The 27,519-nt window shown below is 38.5% G+C and overlaps 1 protein-coding gene across 7 annotated transcripts in view; it reads right to left on the bottom strand.

Annotated features, from left to right (window-relative positions):
- The window catches only part of EML5 (EMAP like 5), a 264,217-nt gene extending 237,333 nt beyond the window's left edge, over positions 1-26,884 (bottom strand). For 3 of the 7 annotated variants that reach the window (XM_037832109.1, XM_037832110.1, XM_037832112.1), the window contains exon 1: positions 26,304-26,884. In XM_037832109.1, the coding sequence (XP_037688037.1) occupies positions 26,304-26,500 (197 nt within the window). In that variant the 5' untranslated portion in view covers positions 26,501-26,884. The remainder of the gene's footprint in view (positions 1-26,303) is intronic. The other 4 variants (XR_005216273.1, XM_037832113.1, XM_037832105.1 and 1 more) reach the window with 2 other exon arrangements.
- Between the last annotated feature and the right edge of the window lie 635 nt (positions 26,885-27,519).

Here is a 27,519-nt window from a genome sequence, read left to right as displayed (position 1 = left end):
ATGAATAAATTCCTAGAAAAACACACCATATTCAAGAAATAGAAAATATGCATATACCTACAAGAAGTATTAAATCGGCAATTTAAAAATTCCCCACAGAGAAAAGCCCTGGATCATATGGCTTCACTGGTAAATTCTACAAAATGTTTAAAAAAAATCCTTCACAAACTCTTAAAAAAATACAAGAGAAGAGATCACTTCCCAACTTGTTCTATGAGGCCAATATTATCCTGATACCAAAACCAGAAAGACATCACAAAGAAAGAAAACTAGAGATCTGTCTCTCTTATGAATATGGGTGATAACATACATACAAGCAAATTTGCTCAGTAACGTAAAAGCAAATCAAATCCCGCAAAATATAACAAGAATTATACATCGTGACTAAGTGGGAATGTAAAATTGGTTCAACATCTGAAAATCAATCAACATAATATGCCATTTTAATGGAATAAAGGACAAAAAACCCACATGTTCAACTCTGTTTTAGTTTCCTAGGCTGCACAAGCAAATACCATGAAATGGGTCAGGTTAAACAATGGTAATTAATTTCTTTATGGTTATGAGGCTAAAAGAAAATACAATAAAGGTGTTGCCAAGGTGATGCTTTCTTCCTCAAGACTGGCATCCTGAGGCTGGCTGCTGGCGATCTCTGGCTCCTCTGTCACAAGGCAAGGCACATGGCGGCTTCTTCTGGCTCCTTCATTCTCTTCCAAGTTCCACTGAATTCCAGCTTCTTGCTTCCATGACTTTCTCTCTTTATGTCTGAATTTCATTCCACTTATAAGGGACTCCAGTAACAGGATTGTTTTGATTTGCTGAAGATGCCAGAATGCAACATACCAGAAATGGGTTGGCTTTTACAATGGGGATTCATTAACTTACAATTTACAGTTCTTAAAAGCCATGAAAATGTCCAACTCAAGGCATCAACACGATGACACCTGGATTCTGAAGACAGACTGTTAGCATCCAGGACACCTCTGTCACATGGGAAGGCACATGGCCAGCATCTGCTGGTCCTTCACCCTGGGTTTTGTTGCTTTCAGCTTCTGGTTCCAGTGGCTTCCTCTCTAAGCTTCTGTGGGTCCTCTCTTAGCTTCTCCAGGGCTTTTCTCTATGAGCTCCTCTTAATTTCATCTCTTAGCTTCTGTATCTCTTTCTGTCTTTTATCCTCTTATAAAGGACTCCAGTCAGAGGATTAAGACCCACCCTGAACGGGGTGGATCACATCACAACTGAAATAACCTAATCAAAAGGTCCCACCCACAATAGGGTCTGCACCCACAGGAATGGATTAAAGGAACATGGGCTTTCCTGTGGTACATAACAGCTACAAACTACCACAAGGATTAAGACTAACTGTGGTTGGGCTGGGTCATACCTTAACTTAAATGACCTCATCGAAAGGTCCTACTTACAATGTGTTCACACCCACAGGAATGAATTAGATTTAAGAACATGTTTTTCTGGGATAAATGCAGCTACAAACCACCACAATCTCAACATATGCAGAAAAAGCATTTGACAAAATGCAATCCCTTTTATGATAAAAACATACAACAAACAAGTTGAAGAGAACTTTCTCAGCCTGGTAAAGTCAATTATGAAAAACCCACAGCTGACATCATATTTAATAGTGAAAGCCTGGAAGCTTTCCCCCTAAGATCAGGAACAAGACAAGGATGTCAGCTCTTACCACTTCTATTCAACATGGTACTTAAAGTTCTAGCCAGAGCAATTAGGCAAGTAAAAGACACAAAAGGGAGAAGTAAAACTATCTCTCTTTGCAGATGACATGATCTTGTATATAGAAAATCCTAAGAAATCTACACACACAGGCACGCACACACACACACACACTTTAGTAGAGCTAATAAATGAGTTCAGCATGGTTGAAGGATGCAAGATCAATATAAAAAATCTAACTGTATTTTTACACACTAGCAAAGAACATCCAAAAATTAAATTAAGAAAATGATTCCATTTATAATAGCATCAAAAAGAATAAAATAGGAATAAATGAAAACTATAAAACACCAATGACAGAAATTTTTAAATGCCTAAATAAATGAAAAGACATTCCATATTCTAGGATTGGAAGATATACTATTGTTAAGATAGAATTACTCTCCAAATTCATCTACGTATTCAATACAATCCCTGTCAAAATACTAGGCGCCTTTCTTGCAAAAATTGACAGGCTGATCTTAAAATTCAAAAAGTGCCAGAATAGCCAAATCAATCTTGAAAAAGAAGAACAAAGTCAGAAGACTCACACTTCCCAATTTCAAAACATATTACAAAACTACAGTAATTAATACAGTATGGAATTGGCATGTGGACAGACAGATAGAACAATGGAATAGAATTGAGAATCCAAAAATAAGGCCAAATATTTATAGTTGTTCTAGTTTGCAAATGCTGCCAGAATGCAAAAACCAGAAATGGATTGGCTTTTATAAAAGGGGGTTTATCTGGTTACATGGTTATAGTCTTAAGGCCATAAAGTATCCATCAACAAAGGGTACCTTCACTGGAGAAAGGCCACTGGCATCCGGAAAACGTGTTAGGTGGGAAGGCAAGTGGCTGGCATCTGCTTGCTCCCAGGTGGCGTTTCAAAATGGCATTCTCCAGAATGTCTGCATCCATGCATCTTCAAAGTTGTCTCAGCTCCAGCTCGCTATGAGCTCCTTTTGTCTGAGCTTACGTAGTGCTCCAGTAAACTAAACAAGACCACACCTCCATGGAAATTATCCAATCAGTGTTATCACCTACAGTTGGGTGGGTCACATCTTCATGGACACTGAACCAATAGGTTCCAACCCAATTCACACTAATACATCTGCCCCCACAAGAATGCATTAAAGAACATGGCTTTTTCTGGGGGACATAAATATTCAAACCGGCACAATAGTCAATTAATTTTGAAAAGGGTGGTGCTACAACAATTTAATGAAGAAAGAATAGTCTTTTCAACCTATGGCACTTGAAGGCTTTAATATGCAAATACTGAAGAATGCATTTGGACTTCTATTTCATACCTTATACAAAAATTAACTCATAATGGAACAAAGACCTAAATATAAGAGCTAAAGCTATACAAATCTTAGAAAATAACATAAGCATAAGTCTTAGTGACCTTGGATGAAGCAATGATTTCTCAGATATGATACCAAACACAGAAACAAAGAAAAAATTGATAAAATGATAAAATGGACTTCATCAAAATTAAAAACTTTTGTACTTCAAAATATACCACCAAAAAAACGAAAAGACAATCCATACAACAGGAAAAAATATTTTCCAATCATATACCTGATAAGGGACTTGTATCCAGAATACCTAAAAAAAACTCTTATAACTCCACAATAAAAACACAAGCAACCCAAAATAAAAATGTATAATGGTTATGAATACACACTTCTTCAAAGAATATATAGAAAGGCCAATAAGCACAAGAAAAGATTCTAAAAATCATTAGTCGATAAGGAAATGTAAAATCAAAACCATAATGATGTTCCACTTCAAAGTCACTAGCAAGGCTATGATTAAAAAGACAGAAAATAACAAGTATTGGAAAGAATGTGAAAAATCATAACCCTCATACATTTTTTGTGGGTCTGTAAAATAGTGTAGCCACTTAGGGAAACAGTTTGTCAGTTCCTCAAAAGGTTGAATATAGGAATGACATATGATCCAGTAATTCCCCTCCTAGGTATATTCCCAAGAGATATGAAAACATATATCCACACAAGAACTTGCACACAAATGTTCATAGCATCACTATTCACTATGGCCAAAAAGTGGAAATATCCCAAATGCCCAACCACTGATGAAGAGATAAATAAAATGTGGTATATCCATACAACGCAATATTATTTGACAACAACAATTAATGAAATTCTGAAGCATGCCACAATATGGATAAACCTTGAAAATATTATGCTAAGAAAAAGAAGCCAAACAAAATGGCCATATAATGTATGATTCCACTTATATGAAACGTCCAGAATAAGCAAATCCATAAAGACAGAAAGTAGATTAATGGTTGCCAGGGGCTTGGGGAACAGGGGATTGGGGAGGCACTGCCTATGGGCATGGGATTTTTTTTATGGGTCATGAAAATGTTCAGGAATTAGTGGTGATGGTTGCACAACTTTGTGAAGACACTAAAAGTAACTGAATTATCCACTTGAAAAGGATGAATTTTATGTTATGTGACTTTTATCTCAATTTTTTAAAAGTTGAATAAATACTGACATTACATGCTGTATATATTTTTTGAATATGAGGATTTATGGAAAGAAAACAAACTTTGAAGTCAGACAGATCTAAGCTCAAAACCCTGGCTCTGCCAGTCACCGGATTCTGGACAAATTACTTAAATTATCTCAGCCTTGTTTCCTCCTCTATGAAAAGGGCATATATTTACTATAAGTAACATAAGGAAACAGGGGAGGAAAAGCACACAGTCCTCATAGTTTAACCATAAAATCTATAAACAATAGATCAGAGATATTCAAAGTAACCTCAAAGAAAGGAGATAAGATCCATGATTAGATTTATATGAAACTGCCAAATAGTTTTCCAAAGTGGTTGTACCATGTTACATGCCCACCAGCAATGTATGAAAGTTCCAGTTGCTCCACATTCTCACTAACATTTGTTGTTGTCAGTCTTAAATTTTCATTTCCCAGATGACTAATGGTATTAAATAACTTTTCTGGTTAATACCAGTCTGTTCAAGTCTTCTAGACATTTTAACAGGGTTGTTTGTCTTAATATTTTTGAGCTTTAAAAGTATTTTACGCATTCACAATATCCTGTATTGTGATTTTAAAATATTTTTCTCCCAGATTGTAGGTTTTCTTTTCATTCTCTTAACAGTTTCTCTCAAAGGGCAAACATTTTTCATTTTTATGAAGTCCAGTTCATCAATTTTTTCTTTTATGACCATGCTTTTGTTGAAAGGTAAGGAAGACTTTCTCTTAAGTTGTCTTCTAATAGCTTTATAGCTATATATTTTACATTTAAATTTATAATCCATTTTTAGTTGTTTGTATAAGGTATAAAAGATTGAGCTTCATTTTCTCCCATACAGATGTTCAGTTGTTCCAGCACCATTTGTTGAAAAGACTATCCTTTCTCCACTGAACTGCCCATGCAACTCTGTCAGTTGATCAGGGCTCAGTAAGACGGCAGCATAGAGAGGTGTGGAATTTAGTTAGTTCTCTAGAGCAACTACTAAATAGCCAGGAAAAACTATTAAATAGTCTAGAACAACTGTTGGGGGACATCTGTGACCTGACACAGATCATACATCAGTCAGTTTCTCATTAGAGAAAGCCTCAGGCATTTTCAATTGTCACCATTGACACCTGTCAGGCAAGGGAGGAGTTAAGAGAGTCAGAGAGACAAAGGAGGAATTTAAGTATATGAGATAACTCCCTAAAGGTTATACTTCCCTAAAAAAGGGGGAAGCAGGGCTCAGCTCAAGTGGCTGCCCTCCCTCAGAGAATTCAGACCCCAGGGCCTGGGGGGAAAAGGAAAAAAAAAAAAAAGAAACAGCTTAAGCTTGGCTTCTGACACCCTCAGTCCTTGGCCAGAACAGGATCAACTGAGAATTAAAGGAGCTGCACCTCTTTACACCAGTGGGGAACTGTGGCCTGACAAGCACCACCTTCTGGGCAGGATAGGAAAAGCACAGAGTATAGAGGCCTCAAAAGAAAATCGGACAACCTGCTGGATCTTACTCTCAGGGAAACCTGATACTGAATACAACCTCCTCCTGAGACCTGGGCCTGTGTGGTCTGGAAAATCTGTCTGGGAAACCTAGTAGCTAGAGAACAAAAACTTATAAGTCACATAAGGAAAAATGAAGATATGGCCCAGTCAAAGGAGCAAACTTACACTTTAACTGAGATACAGGAATTGAAACAACTAGTTATTAATTAAACAAATCTAAATCAAATCAACAAGTTGAGGGAAGATATGGCAAAAAAGATGAAAGATATAAAGAAGACATTGGGCAAACATAAGGAAGAACTCAAAAGTTTGAAAAAACAATTGGCAGAACTTATGGGAATGAAAGGCACAACAGAAGAAATGAAAAACACAATGGAGACATACAACAGGAGATTTGAAGAGGCAAAAGAAAGAATTCATGAACTGCATGACAGGACAGCTGAAATACTACAAACAAAAGAACAGATGGGGAAAAAAATAGAAAACATATGAGCAGGGTCTAGGGAACTGAATTACAACATGAAATGCACAAATACACATGTCATGGTTGTGCCAGAAGGAGAAGAAAAGGGAAAAGGGGCAGAAAGAATGATGGAGGAAATAATAACTGAAAACTTCCCATCTATTAGGAAAGACATACATTTACAGATCCAAGAAGTACAGTGTACCCCAAACAGAACAGATCCAAGTAGACTGCCTCCAAAACACTTTGATTTAATCAGATTATCAAATGTCAAAGACAAGGAGAGAATTCTAAAAGCACCAAGATATCACATACAAAGGAAACTTGATAAGTCTATGTGCAGATTTCTCAGGAGAAACCATGGAGGCAAGAAGGCAGTGGTATGATATATTGAAGATTCTGTGCCAGTTTGGATGTATTATGTCCCCCAAAACACCATGTTCTTTAATGTAATCTTGTGGGGGCAGACATATTTGTGTTGATTAGGTTGGAACCTTCTGATTCAGTGTTCACATGGAGATGTGACCCACTCAACCATGAGTGACACTTTTGACTAGGGTGTAGCCTCTTGATTGAATGGTTCCATGGAAATGTGGCACTGCCCATTCAGGGTGGGTCTTGCTTAGTTCACTGGAGTCCTATAAAAAAAGAGCTCACAAACAGCCAAACAGCAGGACCTCAGAACAACTGAGAGTGAAATCTGGAAGAGAAGCTGCAGCTAAGAGAGGAACAAAATGCCCGAAGAGCAACATTTTGGAGAACGCCATTTTGAAATGCAACCTGGGAACAAGCAGACACCAGCCACGTGCCTCCCCAGCTAACAGAGGTTTTCTGGATGCCAAAGGCCTTTCTCCAGTGAAGGTACCCTACTGTTGATGCCTTACCTTGGACACTTTATGGCCTTAAGACTGTAACTTTGGAACCAAATAAATCCCCTTTATAAAAGCCAATCCATTTCTGGTATTTTGCCTGATGGCAGCATTACCAAACTGGAACAGATACTGAAAGAGAAAAACTGCCAACTGAGAATTCTATATCTGGCAAAACTGTCCTTCAAAAATGGGGGAGAGAGGAGGGGCAAGATGGCGGCATAGAGAGAAGTGGAAGCTAAGTAGTCCCCCTGGAACAACTACAAAAAACCAGAAACAACTAGTAAATAATTCAGAATAACTGCGGGGGGACAAACGAGACCATCCACTCATCATACACCAACCTGAATCGGGAGGAGGAATGCCCGAGAACACAGCGTAAAATCTGTAAGTAAAACCTGCAGATCCAAGTCGCAAGATCCCCCTCCCCCATAGCCCGAGCTGCAAAGCCTCATGGTGCCAGAGAGAAGCTTTCTCCCAGCAAGCGAATATAGCTCAGCTGAGCTCCAACTGGGGTTTTAAGTAGCGAGTGTGAACTGCTCACTACAGGTACGAATCCCCAAAAAACAGACAGAGGCTTTGGGTGACAACTGACCTTGGACAGCCGGAGGGTCGCCTTGGACTGGGTCTGAAGGGGACGATCTATTTCTTTTTTGGCTCAGTGGAGAAAGCCCCAATCATTTTCAGTTTCCAGGGCTTTGACTCGGGGAAGGGTGGAGACAGCACAAGCAGAGAGAGAGAGACCACTGAAATGCTAATGACCTCCACCTGGGGGGTCTGTCTTCTCTAGGAGGAAAGGGGTGGGGCCCTTTCCATTCAGAACCAGACCCCAGAGCCTGGGGGAACACGGCCATACCTCCTCACAGCAGTCAAGGATTATAGGCTAACAGGCATCACCTGCTGGGCAGAAAAGCACAGTGACCTGAGGCATCAAAGGGTGGAGCAATTTTCTAAGACACACCCTCAGGGAAACCAGATACTGAATATTACTTCCCTCTGGGACCTGAGCCTGTTCCGGTCTGGGAAAACCTGATTTGGATAACCAAGGAAACCATGCCTAGACAACAGAAAATTACAACCTACACTAAGAAAAACAAAGTTATGGCCCAGTCAAAGGAACAAACGTACACTTCAACTGAGATACAGGAATTTAAACAACTAATGCTAAATCAATTCAAAAAGTTTAGAGAAGATATTGCAAAAGAGATAGAGGCTGTAAAGGAATCACTGGGCATATATATGGCAGAAATCAAAAGTTCAAAAAAACAACTAGTAGAATCTATGGAAATGAAAGGCACAATACAAGAGATGAAAGACACAATGGAAACATACAACAGCAGATCTCAAGAGGCAGAAGAAAACACTCAGGAACTGGAGAACAAAACACCTGAAAGCCTACATGCAAAGGAGCAGATGGAGAAAAGAATGAGAAAATGTGAGCAACGTCTCTAGGAACTCAAGGATGAAACAAAGTACAATAATGTACATATCATTGGTGTCCCAGAAGGAGAAGAGAAGGGAAAAGGGGCAGAAGCAATAACAGAGGAAATAATTAATGAACATTTCCCATCTCTTATGAAAGACATAAAATTACAGATCCAAGAAGCACAGCGTACTCCAAACAGAAGAGATCTGAATAGGCCTACGCCAAGATACTTAATAAGCAGATTATCGAATGTCAAAGACAAAGAGAGAATCCTGAAAGCAGCAAGAGAAAAGCAATCCATTACATACAAAGGAAGCTTAGTAAGACTATGTGCGGATCTCTCAGCAGAAACCATGGAGGCAAGAAGGAAGTGGTGTGATATATTTAAGATACTGAAAGAGAAAAACTGCCAACCAAGAATCCTATATCCAGCAAAGCTGTCCTTCAAATATGAGGGAGAGCTCAAAATAGTTTCTGACAAACAGACAATGAGAGACTTTGTGAACAAGACACCTGCCCTACAGGAAATACAAAAGGGAGCACTGCAGAGTGATAGAAGACAGGAGTGCATGGTTTGGAACGCAATTTTGGGAGATGGTAGCACAACAATGTAAGTACACTAAACAAAGATAACTATGAATATGGTTGAGAGAGGAAGGTGGGGAGCATGTGAGACACCACAAGAAAGGAGGAAAGATAACGACTGGGACTGTGTAACTTGTTGAAATCTAGAGTATTCAACAATTGTGATAAGATGTACAAATACATTCTTTTACAAGGGAGAACAAGCAAATGTCAACCTTCAAGGTGTTAAAAATGGGGAGCCATTGGGGGAGGGATGCAATCAGCATAAACTAGAGACTGTAACTAATAGAATCATTGTATTATGCTTCCTTTAATGTAACAAAGGCGATATACCAAGGTAAATGCAGATGGGGGGGGATAGGGGAGGCATGTTAGACACTTGACATTGGTGGTATTGTCTGATTCTTTATTCTACTTTGATTTAAGGTTGTTTTTCCTTTTGCTGCTTCCTAGCTGTCATTTTTTTTTCCTCTTCCTTTTGCCTCTCTACCTTCTTTGACTCTCCCTCCTGCCTTGTGGAAGAAATGTAGATGCCCTTATATAGATAGTGGTGAAGGTGGTGAACACATAAATGTATGCCCATGCAGAGAACCATCGATTATTTACTTGGGATGGAATGTATGGTGAGTGAACAAAACCATATTTAAAAAAAAAAAAAAATGGGTTGATGACAAAACCTCGAGGGCAATATACTGAGTGAAATAAGCCAGACACATAAGGACAATTATTGCAGGGTCTCACTGATAGGAACTAATTATAATATGTAAACTCATAGACATGAAATATAAGGTACCAAGATATAGGACGAGGCTTAAGAATGGGGAGTGGTTGCTTAGTATGAGCAGAATGTTCAATTAGGATGAACTTAAATGTTTGGAAATGAACAGGGGTGTCGGTAGCAAGATGTGAGAATAACTAACAGCACTGAATGGTGTGTGAATGAGGTGGAAAGGAGATCAGAGTCATATATGTCACCAGAAGGAAAGTTGGAGGTCAAAAGATGGGAATGTATAAAACTGAATCCTATGATGGGCAATATCCATGATCAACTGTACAAATACTAAAAATCACTTCCACGAACCAGAACAAATGTATGCAATACAATTAGAAGTTAATAATAGAGGGGCATATAGGGAAGAAATATATACCTATTGCAAACTATATACTACAGTTAGTAGTATTTCAACATTTTTTCATAAACAGTAACAAATGTACTATACCAACACTACGAGTCAACAATTGAGGGGGGTTGATTAGGGATAGGGGAGGATTAGAGTTTCCTTTTCTTTTTTTCTTTTTGCATCTTTCACTTTATTTCTTGTCTGGAGTAATGAAAAGTTTCTAAAAATTGAACAAAAATTAAGTGTGGTGACGGATGCACAATTGTATGAGGGTACCCAGGGGCAAGTGATTGTACACTTTGGATCTTTGGATAATTGTATGGTATCTGAACAATCTCAATAAAAATGAAAAAAAAAATGGGGGAGAGTTTAAAATATTGTCAAGATACCTGCTCTACAAGAAATACTAACGGGGTCACCACAGGCAGATAGGAAAAGACAGGAGAGATAGCTGGGGAGAAGAGTGTAGAAATGAAGACAACCAGTAAGGGTAAAAAGAGAGACAGAGTAGAGAAAATAAAAATAAAATATGATATGGCATATAAAATCCAAAAGACAAAATGGTAGGCAGTACACATTATGTTGAGGGAAATTAGCCAGAAACAAAAGGACAGATACTGTATGGTCTCACTAATGTGGACTAACATCGTTGAGCAAAATCTGAGAGTTGAGAACACTGGTTATCAGGAGATAGAAAGAGGTTAGAGATCAGGTATTCGATGCTGAAGGAGTATAAAAGGTTCAATGGGACTCACTGGACAGATCCAGAAATGGAATCAATAGCATGACAGTGTGTCATCACAATATTGTAAGTACTCTGAAGAAAGATGAGTATGAGTATGGTTGAAAGAGGAAGGCTAAGGACAGGTATGACACCAGATGGAAAGACAGAAGATAAAGACTGGGTGGAATGGCTGGGATTGTATAACTTGGCAAAACCTAAAGTGGTCAATGATAGTGATTCAATATACAAATATAAAAATGTTTTTAAATGAGGGAGAACAAATGAACATCAATATTGCAAGGTGTTGAAAATTGGATGGTATAGGGAGAAAATACAATCAATGCAAACTAGATTCTATATTTAACAGTAACATTGTAAGATGCTTCCATTAATTGTAACAAAGGCAATATACCAAAGCTAACTGTCTATAAGAGGGGGATATAAGGAAGTGATATGGGAGTCTTGGTGGTGGTGACATTGTCTGACCTTTTCATTGTACTTTTTTAAAATTTAATTTTATTGAGATTGTTCACATACCATACAATTATCCAAAGATCCAAAGTACACAATCAACTGCCCATGGTACCAACATACAGCTGTGCATCCATCACCACAATTAATTTTTTTTCAATTTATAGAACATTTTCATTACTCCAGAAAAGAAACAAAGACAAAAAAAGAAAACTCAAATCCTCCCATACCCCTAACCACTCTCCCTCCATTACTGACTCATAGTGTGGTGGTTCCACAGGAAGCTAATGCTGAGGTTGCCACATGGTCTTGCAACTCCATTATTGGGTATATTCTTGGAAGAACTGAGAGCAGGGACATGAGTGGACATTGCACACTGTTGTCTATGGCAGCCATATTTGCGATTCGCAATGGATAGAGGAGTCTTAAGGGTATATTGATTGATAAATGGAATGGTGAACTGTGGTGTATACATACAATAGAATACCAAGTGGGGGCAAGAAGAAATGAAATCGTGAGGTATGCACCTAGGTGAATGGAACTTGAGGACAGTATGTCGAGCGAAGTAAGCCAGAATCGAAAAGACAAACATAATGCCTCACTAATATGGACCAATTAAAATGTGCAAACTCTGAGAGTTGAATCTGAGAACACAGGTTATCAACAGAAGGCTTATGGTAAAAAAAGTTTCTAGATTGAGAGCTCTTACAGCAGTCACATCTATTCATGAATTGTAATAGTTAGTCTAAATTCTGAGACGCTGAGCTGGTTGGTCCGTGTAATCTTGGGTACCTGTGTGACACCTGAGACTCAGAGCCAGAGTTCGACAGCTATGAATGTCAGCATTTCCCCATAGAGCAAACAGCTGAAAAAGAGATCAGACTTCAATTAGAGATATGAACGAAGAGATCAGACTTCAATTAGAGATATGAACGAAATGAACTTGATTAGAACTGAGGTAAACCAGACTAAAGGGAAAAGGATGATATTCACTGTTTTAAAACCTCAACTTTTGTGTGAGACCAAAGGAAGAGATATTTATTTGGTGCAAAAACTATACTTTCTGTAGCACACTGTATAATTTAACTTGTATGGTCAGTTTATTCAAACACTATAATCACATGGAACTTTGAATAGGGGGTTAGATCTGGTTGGTTTGTATAGGTTAGTGCAAAGCTCCGATACATCCCAGAGTAATTTGGGCAGAGAATAAAAAGTATTGGCAAAGCCCCCTTGAGGGCCTGGGGAAAAATGTGGAAACATTAAACTTTCCCACCTGGGGAATTCCTGATATTCTTGCAAGCATTGGGGACTACCATTGTGGTAGACCAAATCCTCAATTTTGGGACTTGCTCTTATGAAGCTTGTTGCTGCAAAGGAGAGACTAAGTCTACTTAGAAAGGTGCCTAAGAGTCGCCCCCAGAGAACCTCTTTCTTGCTCAGATGTGGTCTGTCTCTCTCTAAGCCCACTAGGCTGGTAAACTCACTGCCCTCCCCCCACATGGGAAATGACTCCTAGGGCTGTAAATCTTCCTGGCAACATGGGACATGACTCCCATGGATGAGCCTGGACCCAGCATTGCGGGATTGAGAAAACCTCCCTGACCTAAAGGGGGAAGAGAAATTAAACAAATAAAGTTTCAGTGGCTGAGAGATCTCAAATGGAGTCAAGAGGTCATTCTAGAGATTATTCTTATGCATTGGTATAGATATTCCTTTTTAGTTTTTAGTGTACTAGAATAGCTAGAAGGAAATACCTGAAACTGCAGAACTGCAATCCAGTATCCCTGACTCTTGAAGACAATCGCATAGCTTATATGGCATGACTGTGTGATTGTGAAAACCTTGTGGCTCACATTCCCTTTATCCAGTGTATGGACAAATGAGTAGAAACAAGGAGAACAAAAAGTAAATGAATAATAGTGGGGGAGAGGAGTAGGAAATGTTTTGAGTGTTGTTTTCTACTTTTATTTTTATTCTTTTTTGGAGCAATGAAAATGTTCAATAAATTGACTGTGGTGATGAATACACAACCATGCGATGATACTATGATTGTTCACTTTGGATGATTGTATGGTATGTGAATATATTTCAATAAAATTGCAAAAAAAAAGGCATATCACAAAAAAATCAATTGTTCATATTTGTTAATGTGTCATAAATTGACCCTCTATTTTGTTTCCATTAATCTATGTGTCTATCCTTTCATCACACATCCTTGAGTACTGGAGCTTTACAGGAAGCCTTAAAATTAAGTATGTGAGTCCCTCAACTTAGTTCTTTTTCGTAATTGTTTTGGCATTCTAATTACTAACTTTCCTATAAATCTTAGAATCTGCTTGTCTATATCTACAAAATATTCTGTTGGGATTTTGATTGGAATTACATTAAATCTATAGATCAATTTGTGGAGAATTGGCATCTTAACATTGGAATATTGAGTTTTCCAATCCATAAAGATGATATGTCCCTCTATTTTTTAGATTCTCTTTTCTTTTTTATCATCATTTTGCAGGTTTTAGCATACAGATTCAACATAGATTTGTTGATCTTATATATTTTTGAGATATTAAAAATGGAATTGTTTATAAATTTCAGTCCCCAACTGTTCATTGTTAGTATGTATAAATATTTATGTATGTTGACCTTGTATCTGTGACTTTTCCTAAATTAGCTTAGTAGTTTTAGGGGGTTTTCTTATTAGATTATTCTTTAGAATTTTAAGTAGGCAATGATATCACTAGGAATACAGACAATTTATTTCTTCCTTTTCTCTCTGTAAACCATTTATTACTATTACTTGCATTACTTCCCTGTCTAGAACTTTCAATATGATGTTCAACAGAAATGACAAGAGAGGACATCTTTGCCTTTTTCCCAATCTTAAAAAGAATGCAATAGGTCTCCCACTGTTAAGCATGATGCTAGCTGCAGATGTTTTAATTAGATGCCTCTAATTGGTTTTAGTTATCTTCTATTCTTAATTTGCTATATATTTTTAAAAACATGAAAAGATGTTGAATTTTGTCAAATGCTTCTTATGCGTCTATTGAGATGAGCATATGGTTTTTATTCTTTAGAGGGTTAACATGGTGAATTACATTGACTGATGTTCAATACTGAACCAGCCTTGCATTCACTGGATGAACCCCACTTGGTCATGATATCTTATCCACTGCTGAATTTGATCTGTTATTAGCTTTTCTTGTTGGTAATTTTTATATCTATGTTAAAGAGGGATATTTGTCTGTAGTTTTCTTTTCCTGTAATATCTTTGTCTGGATTTTGTATTAGGGTAATGCTGGCCTCATAAAATGAGTTAGGAAGTATTCCCTCTTATTCTGTTTTCAGGAAGAGATTGTGTAGAATTGGTGTCATTTCTTCTTCTAATCTTGGTAGAACTACCACTGAAAACCTCTGGACCTGGACTTTTCTTTTTTGGAATGTTTTAAACTATAAATCCAATAGATACAGGACTATTTGTATTACCTACTTCACCTTGGTACGTTTTGATAGTTTGCACTCTTTTAAGGAAATATTCATTTCATTTCATTTCATTTGTCAAATGTATGTGTATAGTATGCATAGCATTGTTCATAGTATTCCTTTCTTATCCTTTTAAGATCTTTGGGTTCTGTAGTGATATCCCATCGAATATTAGTAATTCCTGTCTTTTCTTTTTTGTTCTTGATAGGTCTAGATAGAAACTTATCAATTTAATCTATTTTTTTAAAGAACCAGCTTTTGGGATGGTTGATTTGTCTCTATTATCATGTTGTTTCATTTATTTTTACTCTTTTTTATTTCCCCCTTTTGGATTTAGTTTGCTCTTCTTGTTAAGCTTCTTAAGGCAGAATCTTAAATTCTTGATCTGAGATCTTTTTTCTAACATATGCATTTAATGCCCATACTTCCCTTGAAAGACTGCTTTAGGTGAATCCCACAAATTTTGATATGCTATATTTTCATTTTCTTCCAGCACAAAATATTTTCTGATTTCCCACAAAATTCCTCTTTGAGCTATTTATTATTTAGTAGTATGTTGTTTAATTTCCAGGTGTTTGCAAAATTTTGTTTTGTGTGTGTGTTATTGATTTTTATTTTGATTTCATTGTTAGAAATCATTTATATGACTTTAGTTCTCTCACATTTGTTGAGGACTGTTTTATAGGATATGATCTACATAGATAAACGTTTTCATGGGTACTTGAAAAAAATTCTGCTTTTGTTGGCTCACACTGTTTACTGTGCCATGAGTAACTGAAGTCTTTTGTTTAGGAAACAGAAATTGATGTCTTTGTCAGCTCCAAGAAATAGTAAGAGTCAAATTTATTAGTTTGTAAGGAGGGTAAAAACATATCCCAGGTTCTATTCATTATCTATTACTGCCATAGCAAATTACCACATTTAGCATCTTAAAACAACAACAATTTATTATCTCATAGTTATGCAGGGTGGAAGTCCAGTTACACATGTGGCTAAGTTCAGTCCTTGACTTAGAGACACAAAGCCAAAACAAAGTGTCAAAACAATTCCACCCCTTTCTGGAGGCTCTAGGGATACATCTGCTTCCAAGTTCATTCAGAATTTTTTTTTTTTTTGAAAGGTCTAAGAAACCATTGCCTAACATAAGGTCCTGAAGGTGCTGTTTCATATCCCTATGTTTTCTTCTAGGAGTTTTATAGTTTAATAGTTAGATCTTTGATCTATTTTGAGTTAAATTTTATACATGTGGTTTGAAGTAGGGGTCTACTTTCATTCTTTTCTGTATGGTTATCCAGTTTTCCCAGCATCACTTGTTGAAGAGACTTCTCAACAAATGAATGGACTTGACACCATTGTCAAAAACCAACTGGCCAGAGAAATGAGGGCTTATTTCTGAACTGTCAATTAGATTCAGTATATCTGTCCTTATGCCAGAACCCGGCTGTTTTGATTCTGTGGCTTTGTAATAAGTTCTAAGATTGGGAAGTGCAAATCCTATGAATTTGTTCTTCTTTTTCAAGTTGTTTTTGGCTATTCCAGTCCCTTACCTTTCCCTATAAATTTGATGACTGGCTTTTCCATTACTGCAAAGAAGGCTGTTGGAATTTTGATTGAGATTGAACTGAATCTGTAAATCACTTTGGGTAGAAGTGACATCTTAGCAGTATTTAGGCTTCCAATCCATGAACAGAGAATGTCCTCCCATTTACTTAGATCTACTTTGATTTCTTTTAGCAATGTTTTGTAGTTTTAGCTCTTATATTTAAGATATATGACCCATTTTGAGTTATATTTTGTATATGGTGAGGAAAGAGTTGCGGTTTTTTTACCCCATATGGATATTCCCAAGATGTAAAGGGGAACCATGTGTGATGTGATACCAACTTAACTTCAATGGCATACACATACAGTGTTCCTGTACCCCTCAGTCTCCCTGCCTTTTTGTTGTACTTGTTACAAATTATATGTTTCTACGTTGTATATTCAAAACCATGGATTTATCACTATCTTATATGCATTTACATTTTTGAACCTGTAAGGAATAAAAAAGTGGAGTTACACGACCAGGGACCCACAATGAGAGTGTGGACTGACTCCACATCTCACTGAGGAGTGGGGAGAGGAGGGGCCAGCAAGGGCACCAGGAGCTCCTCCTTCCATTTTTAAGGCTGTGTTTTCTTGATTCAGCACTCACCCAGTTAATGTAACCTTTTAACAGTTTTCTGGAGTTTTGAGGAAGATACAGCTGCCAATTTTTGCTAATTATGGAGGAACAGCACCCTGGAGCATCTTATGCCACCATCTTGGTCAACAGGAATTGCCAGCTTCCTTTTTTTTTAAGTTCCAATTTTTCCTATTAATATTCCTGAGTAATGGGAATTTATTAGGTAAGAACACTTTTATCAAATCCCATAATTACATAAAGCTATTTTAAGCATAACCCCAAATTTATCATCAGTATCAAGTAGTTAAACATAAGGTGGACTGTCCTCTTCAAAGTTGTTGCTTTTGTATTTTCTTCTTCTCATACACAATTGCATTGATCAGTGTCTCTTTAAATTTATTCCCAGAAATCTCAAATGTTCATGTAACACTCTCAGACTATTCTATAAAACACTTGATAAATTTCGTATTCCTTCGTTTAGCCTCCAAACTCCACCATGACCACAGTCCCTCACCATCAAACTTTGCCTTACAGATGATAATCCTGTCTTGTACTTAATATACAGTTGGAATTAGAGGAGAACTACTTCTTCATCCCCACCAAATTCACTAACCTACGTGTAAATTCCTGACTTCCCTCTCTGTCCCTCAACCTTTCCACTTGTGCCCTAAGTCCCATTCCCCTTACTTTCAGGCACTTTATTCCTAGAACTATTCTTTATGGATTTTTTTCTCCTTCACTATTATCATTCTCCATAGAATTCAAATATGCCTAGTTAAAAAAAAAAAAACAACAAAAAACTCCCTTGGCCCTTCACCTATCACTCCATTTCTCTGGTCCACATTCACAGCAAAACTCCTCAAAACAGTTGTCTACCCAGGGGAGTGAATCTCCCTGGCAAAGTGGAATATGACTCCTGGGGAGGAATGTAGACCCGGCATCGTGGGACGGAGAACATCTTCTTGACCAAAAGGGGGATGTGAAAGGAAATGAAATAAGCTTCAGTGGCAGAGAGATTCCAAAACGAGCCGAGAGGTCACTCTGGTGGGCACTCTTATGCACACTTTAGACAACCCTTTTTAGGTTCTAAAGAATTGGGGTAGCTGGTGGTGGATACCTGAAACTATCAAACTACAACCCAGAACCCATGAATCTCGAAGACAGATGTATAAAAATGTAGCTTATGAGGGGTGACAATGGGATTGGGAAAGCCATAAGGACCACACTCCACTTTGTCTAGTTTATGGATGGATGAGTAGAAAAATAGGGGAAGGAAACAAACAAAGGTACCCAGTGTTCTTTTTTACTTCAATTGCTCTTTTTCACTCTAATTATTATTCTTGTTATTTTTGTGTGTGTGCTAATGAAGGTGTCAGGGATTGATTTAGGTGATGAATGTACAACTATGTAATGGTACTGTAAACAATCGAAAGTACGATTTGTTTTGTATGACTGCGTGGTATGTGAATATACCTCAATAAAATGATTAAAAACAAACAAACAAAAAAAAAAAAACAGTTGTCTAAACTTTGTCACTTCCTTTGTTTTCTCAACATATCCCAATTAGGCTTCTGTCCCTTCTACTTCACTGAAATAATTCTTTTCAAAGTCATTAGTGACAGTGACCCTGCCAAACTGAATGGTCAGATGTATGCCCTCATTTTCCTCCAGTTTTCAGTAATAGTTGACACAACTGGACACTCTTTCACTTCGAAACACTTTCTTCCAAGGCTTTCCTGATTCCATAATTTATAAGCCCTTCCTTCACTGTCTTCTTTGCTAGGCCTGACCTCCCACAACCAACCTCTGAATATTAAAGTGTCCCAGGGCTTTGTTCTTGGCTGTCTTCCCTTTCCTTCCCTTCCCAAGGAATTTCATCCAATCCCATGGCTTTAACTGCATCTAAACAGTGATGATCCACAAATCTGTATCTCCAGTCCAGAAAAATGGATGTTTTATGGGCTCTTCATATTTAACACATCTGAAAGAGAATTTCATTCCCTCTACCCACTCTACTCCACTCAATTGCTCAGACCAAGAATCTAAATGTCACCTTCCCTGCTTCTCTTTCCCTTACTCATCACATGCATTCCATTAGCCTGTCCTATTGGCTCTATAGTCATTTCCATCTTCTCTGCTCTAACCCTAATCTGAGCCAGCATTCACTTTATAGACGATCTACTGCAGTAGCCTTCTGACCAACCACCCTTCTTCCTCTACTGTTCTCCTAAAGTGCTTTCTCAACATAGTCAAATACAAATATGACCTTAATATTCATCTGACTAAACCCTCCAATAGTTTCCTACTGTAAATAGAATAAAATCCAAATTATCTAATATGTCATTTACAATGCTCTATAAAATATGCCCCCACCAACCTCTCTGATCTTATTTTCTGTCATTTCCCTCTTGTTCACTACATTCCACTCACACTGGCCTTGCTGTCCCTTGAAAAGGCCAAGATCATTAGGCTCTCAAAGTCTTTTGCTAGAATGATTTCCTAAATCTTTGTCTCATTTATATCATTCATGTTTTAACTCAAATGTCAACTGCTTAGAGAAGACCCAATACATTCCACTCCATTACCCCATTTTATTTGTAGTACTCACTACCTAAAATTACTATAGTGTGTTTATTTTCTGACTCTCCCCCACTAAAATGTATACTCCATGAAGACAGAGATATTGCCCTTCTTGTTCATGTTGTAACCTAAGTACCTAGAACAAGGACTGTCACACAGAGGTATTCAATCAATATTTGTTTATTCCAAAGAAACTGCTAGCGTTAAAGGAATTTTTTAAATGAAATAATCCTCAATACAGAAAAATGCTTATGCATAATTTTTTTCACTGCATCACAACTTATAATAAAAAATTGGAAGCCACTGAAACGTCCAAGTCTTAAGAAATAATTAAATGTGTTTTGGTACACCTACAGAATGAACTTTAATACAATCATTAATAACATATTTAAGTATTTTTAATAATACTTGGAAAAGCTCACATTATAGTGTTAAATAAAAAGCACAGAATCCAAAATTTCATATGCAATTATTCAAGAATACATGTACCAAAAAAAAGCTTAAAGGGAAATAATCTAAAACACAGTAGTAATATATCTAGATTGCAGGATTCTGGGTAAATATTATCCTACTTTTTTTCTGTACCTTTCAATTTTCCATATAAATATGTACTGCTAATTTTAAAAATACAATGATAACTGTCAAAGAGGGGGCCTACCAAGCCTCTCACCACCCCCTATTATGTCACCGTCAAACTCCTGTCACTTTAAATGGCTGCAAAATTTGCCTTTTCCAAGTGCATGTTCATCTGAATCTAACATCCACGTTCCTGGTAAAATTTCTTACTATGTCAAGAATGCCGCCTTCTACAGCATTTATAAGGAGTCTTGTGATTATAATGTAATTATGGCAAAATAGCTAATATCTCTACTAACATGGAATAGTCCTCATCTTACTTGATACAGCTGATCACTTAGTTCTTCCTCATCTCCCCTACATGTAAGTGCTGGAGTACCACTGGAATCTGTTTATAGGTCCTTTCTCTATCTATACTTTTTCCTACAGTGAGCTCTTCCAGGTTCATGGCTTTAAATACTATCTATAGCCTGATAACTCCCAAATTTACACCAACCCAGACTGCTTTCCTGAATGGTAAATCTGTTCACTGCCTAATTTACAACCACACTTGGTTTTCTATTAGATATCTCAAATCCAACAGTATTGATATTCCCACCCCACTCCCCACTTCAAACTTCCCCAGTCTTTCCCAATTCAATATTAGGCAACTCCATTCTTCCAGTTGTTCTGGCCAAATACTGTTTGGGCATCTTCTCTCACATCTAACATCTGCTCTATCAGTAAGTCATGCTACCTCATTCTTCAAAAATATCCAGAACTTGATTCCTTCTCACCCCTACCACTATTACCATCCTTGATACAAGCCACCACCATCTCTTGACTGGATTACTGCAGCAGTCTCCTAAGTGATCTCCCTGCTTACATCCTGCCCCTCTCTCATCAGTTTGTTTTCAGTGTGGTAGTCAGCATGAACTTGTTAAGCCATAAGTCAAATTACATCACTAATTTGATTAAATTGCTCGGCAACTTCCAATCTCACTCAGATGGGAAAGCCAAAATCCTTTCAATAGCCTATAAGGTCCTCCACAATCTGCCCCACAGCCATTATCTCATCAGATCTCATTTCTTACTACTCTCCCTGAGTTCACTCTGTTCTAGCCACACTAACTGCTTTACTGTTCCTCAGTCACACACGGCATTCCACTTCAGGGCTTTTGAACTTGATATTCCCTCTGCCTGAAATGTCCTTCCCTCAAATACCCACCCAGCAAACACCCTCACCTCCAAGTCTCTACTCAGACATCACCACTTCAGTAAGGCCTTCCTAGCCACCCTTCCAAAACACCCATCTAAATTCTTCTCATGAGTCTCTTTCTCACTTCCTTACTTATTTTTCTTAGACCTTATGTACCTATATTTATCTATCTCTATCCAAAATAATGTATTCTGTCAATTCTGTATCTCCCCTCAGTAGAATAAAAGTTCCATGAGTGTGAGGAATTACATCTGTTTGGTTCACTACTGTATCTCTAGTGTTAAGAACAGATCTTGGCAAATAACAGGTGCTCAATAAATATTTGCTGAAAGATTAAATAAATCAAGAAATAGAGATGCCCCAGGAGCCACTTAAGAAAGTGTCTTAAAAAGGTGGGAGTGACCAACTGTGGCAAATGATGATAAGTCAAAAAATATGAAAACAGAGAACTAATTACTCAATTTGCCAATATGCAGGTCATTGGTGACCCTGACAAGAGTTTTGCTGGTGAAATAAGGTAGAGTCACGAGTAAATAGGAGAGAACTGGAGATAGTGAGTATAAACAACTCTTGCGAACATTCTCTCATTCCACTAGACATATGCTTCCAGTTCTTTGATGAGTGAAAAAAATCTTGAAATAACTTAACAGTTTCTAAAAAAGCTTTCATTATTCCATGTTTTCCTTAATTTATATCCAGAACATTATAGTTTATTGTCTGCATATTTATGCATGGGACATTATAAAATAATGAAAGAAAATACTTACTACAACACAAATCTAAAAATTGCCATTTCTCTAAATAAACAATATGTATTTAATATACCTCTGTGACAATGTGAAATATTATTCTAGATAATTCCTACCTTTCCCTGAAAACATTTCTGATTTTCTCCCTTAAACCAAGCAGTAATTGCAAAATAAATAACCATAAATGTTTTGTATATTCAGACACATCAACAAAATAGAATAGAATCATTACACAGTCTGTGAAGATTAAGTTCCCCTAATTCTAATTATTTCAGTACAAAGACAGTTTATCAAATCTGTATGTATTCTAATATTTTTCTAAAGTAATGCTTCTAGATGTTACACATTGTTTAAGAAAATTCTGGTATCAGGTTTGAGGGAGGGTTTATGCCCATTTTTCAAAGTGCTTATATTAAGAATTCTAGACATGCATGTTTTGGGATAGAGGATGGCGTGGAGTTTTTCAAACAGAATCATCTGAGGCACATTTTAAAAACAAAAGCCTCCAACCCTAGAGGATTCTAACTCGGTGCATCAAGGAAAAAAGGACAGAAATTGGTTAAATAAATAAATAAATAAATAAATAAAAACTCTTCAAGTTGTTCTGATGATCAGTAAGGCTTGGGAAATACTGCCAAACTTTAAAAAGTTGCTACCCTTAACCTATTTAAACAAAAATTTACTCCACCATGGAAACATCATATTCTGAATTGCTTTTCCGACTACAGCTTTGGCTTTTGTTGAATAACCCTATAACTGAAGTTTCTGTACATAAATACTGAGCTGTCAAAAAGCACTTTTACTAGGTTACAGTGAGGCGTGATCAGTTTATTCTTGACAACACCACCTACCACAACTGAAGAGCTACTACACTTTCTGCTTCGTTTAAAGAAAAAGAAAAGCCATACCTAGAAATAACAAGTTAATTATGACCATTCTAACCTGCAACCACATGGTATACTTTTCAAAGTATTTCAGATGCATTATGTCATTTGAGCACATCACCGTTTTGTGAGATATTTTTGCCACATTTTTTTTAAAGTACATCAAATTCTGTGCCTACAAAATACATAAACAATGGGCCCAGGCAATTTACATATATATGGAGGCTCCCTTACTAAAGGAAATCACAGTGAAGTACCAAAACATCAGTGATCTTCACTGATAATAAATGATTTGAAAACTGTCAGTGACATCCACTACTTCAAGAACAAACTTGTGAAAAATGTGCCAATAAGCAACAACTAGAAAAACAAATATTAAATGCCATAGCATCCTTTGGGAAGACAATTGGCAAAAATTCAAAATATAGACCAAGCTAAAGATGTGCTTCTTACACTAAAATTGGAGTAGTTCAGTGTATAACTGTTTTAAAAGTTGTAATAAACATTTAACAACTAGAAAATTTTATCAATATAACTTGAGACAGAAAAAACTAGTAAGAAAGAAAAAGTGATTCTAAAAGTCCTGTATTATTCCTGGCATGGAGACTAATTTCTACATAAATCAGTACTGACATATACAACTAAAGGACAAATGACTACAGAAGTATTTACAGATAAAAAGAAGTACAACTGTAAGCAACACAGAGAAAATGATGAGACAAGTCATGTGGCACCAGCAATACTAGATGATAGTAAGATGATAGGAGAGCCAGCAAGCAAATGACAAATTGGTCGTGATTTCAGCCTTTACAAACAATATAGCACTTACAGTCTCAAAACCTAAGGACAATGGCCTGCTTATTCTGAAACAGTCTTAGCCTCTGGCTAAGTCATATTTGCCCATTAAGTTTTACCTAAGCTTCAAGCATTTATGGAAACATAACCGATGATTAAAAACAGCATTGACTTTTTATTACTAAGGCTATAGCAATGCTGTTTTCTACCACACATTGTATTTATGAACATTACATTTTCTGCTGTAACATATTTGAAAAATCACTGGAGTACTTTGTATACTTTGGTCAAACTTTAAGTTGAAAAAACAAACACAACTGAGAGTTTTGGATATTTGTCTGATTTATTTGATAAACAAGAACGGTCTGTCATTATTATTTAAAATAAAATTTCCAGAGCCCTTTGACTGATTTCTAGGTTAGTATTGTATCAAACTTGTGCAACCAATTTCAAGCTGCTATATGATTCATATTTTACTACTCCATTGCAATTTTTCAGGAAAATGTTTTATTAATATAAATTATTTTTAAGATGTATCATGTGCATAAAATTTTAAGCATATATTCAATTATGACAAAATTATAATGTATCTGTGATTTCAAAATATTTTGAGATATATATATATATGAGTTGTACAGCTATAACGAAAGAAGACAAAACCTTACAGTTTACTGAAGCACAATTATAAAAATTCAAGCAATGTGACATATAGCTTCTAATTACTACTGAAGAATAAACAAAACCTAATTTACGTCATCAAATAAATCATACCTAGCTTCAGAAGGTTTTAATAACATACTTCCCTCATAACCACCAAGGAGTAAAAATAATAGAATTGCACCATGAGAAGACCTCAAAATCCTTCATACCTATCCCTCTAAGGAATTCAACCTAATAGACTGAACATCTGGAGGGGGAGGTCTTGAACTAAGTGCTGCATGGAAAAGAGGAAAGAAGTTGGAAGGGATTGAGGAAAAAGACAAGGAACTGGGTGACTATATCATCATATATAGTTACCATGTTATTTTTGAGTCAACAATTTGGGCTATTATAAGTCTGCAACCATGATCACTAGTATTAAAAAAATCACTAACTTGAGAAAAATGTGAAACAACTTGTCAGTTTCCTTTGCAAAGTAATGCACTAACTACAATCTGGAAAAGCTCCATTTCGATGTCCAGTAAAACAAATGAGCAAAAACACCACTTTATTCCCTATTCCACAATCTCAATTTTTGCTTTGCTTATCTTGATTCCATCTTGCCCTACTTTTTTTGTTGTTGTTGTTCTAGGCCTCCTTTTCCCTCTTACACATCGTAGGTGTTCAGAGATGCAAAATCAAAGAACGCTGTAATTTATGGAATTTTACTTCTAGAGCCTCTTACCTACAAGACAGCAAACCAAGATACTGGATTTGAAATACCCAATTTAAATCCTATAGAACAACAAACAAACAAAACAGAGTAACCAAACCCAATAACAGAATCTCTGTTCAAAACGCCGAAGCAGCACACAAATGCATTCTCAAAATATTTTTTCATATATTCTCCTTCTGTAAAGGACAAAAATGCTATGCTTGAGGCAAAACTCAGTAGCCTAGAATAATTTCTCCAGCTGTTAACTGTATTTGCCACAAAAGTTCTTCTAAGACACTACTGAAAATTACATTTCAAATATACCGCTCTCTAATGAAATGTAAACAAGCACTAAAATCAACTTTAAGATACTGCTCAAGAAAGAATAAAGACGAAAAAAAAAACAAAACAACCCTTATTTAGATAAAAAACACAAAAGTAAACATATGGAGGATTACTTTAATAAAGATGGGACAAAAGAATTGGAAATCAGTGGAATTATTTTTAGCAGCATTTTACCGACCTCCAAACTGCCTGTTGAATGCACAAATTTCAACGTCCAAGGAATCGCCTGAGGGCTGATGGGGTTTCTTTTCTGTCAGCTGATAACAGGAGGCAGTGAAACCTGAACTAATAATTATAGCTAAGAGGTGAGTGCCCTCCAGGATGTCACCCTGGGAATGGCTTTTCAGTGTTTTTACCAGTTCTCAATTAGGTAAAGGGTTCCTCCGCCCTAGGGCTTGAAGAATTGGTTTAATCAGAAATCTTTCATGGGGTTTAAAGGGAATAAAGTGCTACCAAAATAACCTTTTTTGCAGTTCTCATAATGATGCATCAAGAGGGGTGCAATACCATAAACCCGAACGCTCTGTGGATCCGTGGACCCTATCTTACTGCACAGAATCGAGAGAAGAGTCTCTAGAATATGAAGATAGACAGGGGAACGGCGTTTGCATAGTGTCAGGGTGGATTCGGGACAAGACAGTTGAGGATTTCTCTCTCGGGTGATGCTCCCTGCAGGAGCGGGTCACGACACCCAGAAGGGCAGGCAAGTGCAAACTCCTGGAGCCGTTTGCAAGGGCGAAGGCGGCAGCCCCAGCCCCCGGGTACCTGATGATGTCTTCGCTGTGGCCCCGGTAGAACTTCTGCCGGTGTTCCCGCGGGCTGTACACCACGCCGACCCCCGCCACGAAGTACACGATCTCCTTGGCCGCCGTGTAGTAGAGGTTGTTGCGGCACTGGTGACCCCGGTAGCCATACACCCACTCGAGCCGCAGGTGGCAGCTCGGGGCGCTCCGGGCCGCCATGTCCGGGCGCCCACCCCGCCGCTCCGGCTCGGGCCCGCGGTAGCGGCGGCCCGGCGACGAAAGCCCTCCCGCTCGCGGCCGGGACTTCCCGCCTGTAGCGTCCTCTAAACCGCGCCCGGCAGGTGCATCTCGCTTCTTCTGGCCGCCGCAGCCGCCGCCTCAGCCCACGGAAGGGAGGATGACCCTCGCCTCCCGGAACATGCTGAGGGCCGCGGGCGCCGCCGGCCTCAAGCGGGATGTCCCGGGCCCTTCGCCCTCCTCGGCTCGCCTCGGCTCGCCTCCTCAGCCCGCAGCGCCGAGGCCGTGAGCGGAGACGAGCGAGGGGCCGCCTCCCGCCTCGTGCCTCAGCCACAGCCCGCGCACTCACTCAGCTCCCCGCGCGGGTCACCTGCGGCGTTCGCGCCCCGCCGCGGCCAAATCGCCAGAGCCCGGCGTGTCCGCGCCGCGCGCCCCCGAGACGAGCGGAGCGGCAGGCGCGCGGCCTCACGCTGCCCCGCCCCCTCGCGGCCGTGGCCTTCGCCGCTCCCGCGCGCTCACAGCGCTGCTCCCCGGGCTCGCCGCCGCTCCCCGCAGCTCGCCTGGAGCAGCCTGGGTCGGCGAAAACGGCTGGAGTTCCCGCGGCCAGTGCGGGGCTGTTGCTCGGTCTCGCTGCTCGGTCTCCTGGCTCACCCCGAACGTCTAACCCCCTACTCCCGGCCTGGACGAGAAACCGGAGCCGCCAGGTCCGGGTCCCCGCATGCGCGCGAGCCTCTGAACCTGACGAAGCCGCCCGGGACTCCGGCTGACCCTCGGCGACCCAGGATCCACGCTGCTGGAGCCCTCGCCGGCAAAGCGCCTGCGGGTCCCCCACGAGCCCTACACCGCCAGGGCTACGTTTGGCCTAGGGAGAATCAACACCAGGATGCCAACCTCATTTTTCCCCCGATACACCATTCTGTTTCCATTTTTTTCTTGCTGCTTCATAGTGCTCTTTGGACTAGATACTGGATGGAGATAAAACCTGACTTGCTAGGCGTACA

This window comes from Choloepus didactylus, chromosome 4, assembly GCF_015220235.1.
Source record: "Choloepus didactylus isolate mChoDid1 chromosome 4, mChoDid1.pri, whole genome shotgun sequence".
NCBI lineage: Eukaryota > Metazoa > Chordata > Mammalia > Pilosa > Megalonychidae > Choloepus > Choloepus didactylus.
Note: the sequence above shows the minus strand (reverse complement) of the source record. Positions and strands in the feature narration are given on the sequence as shown.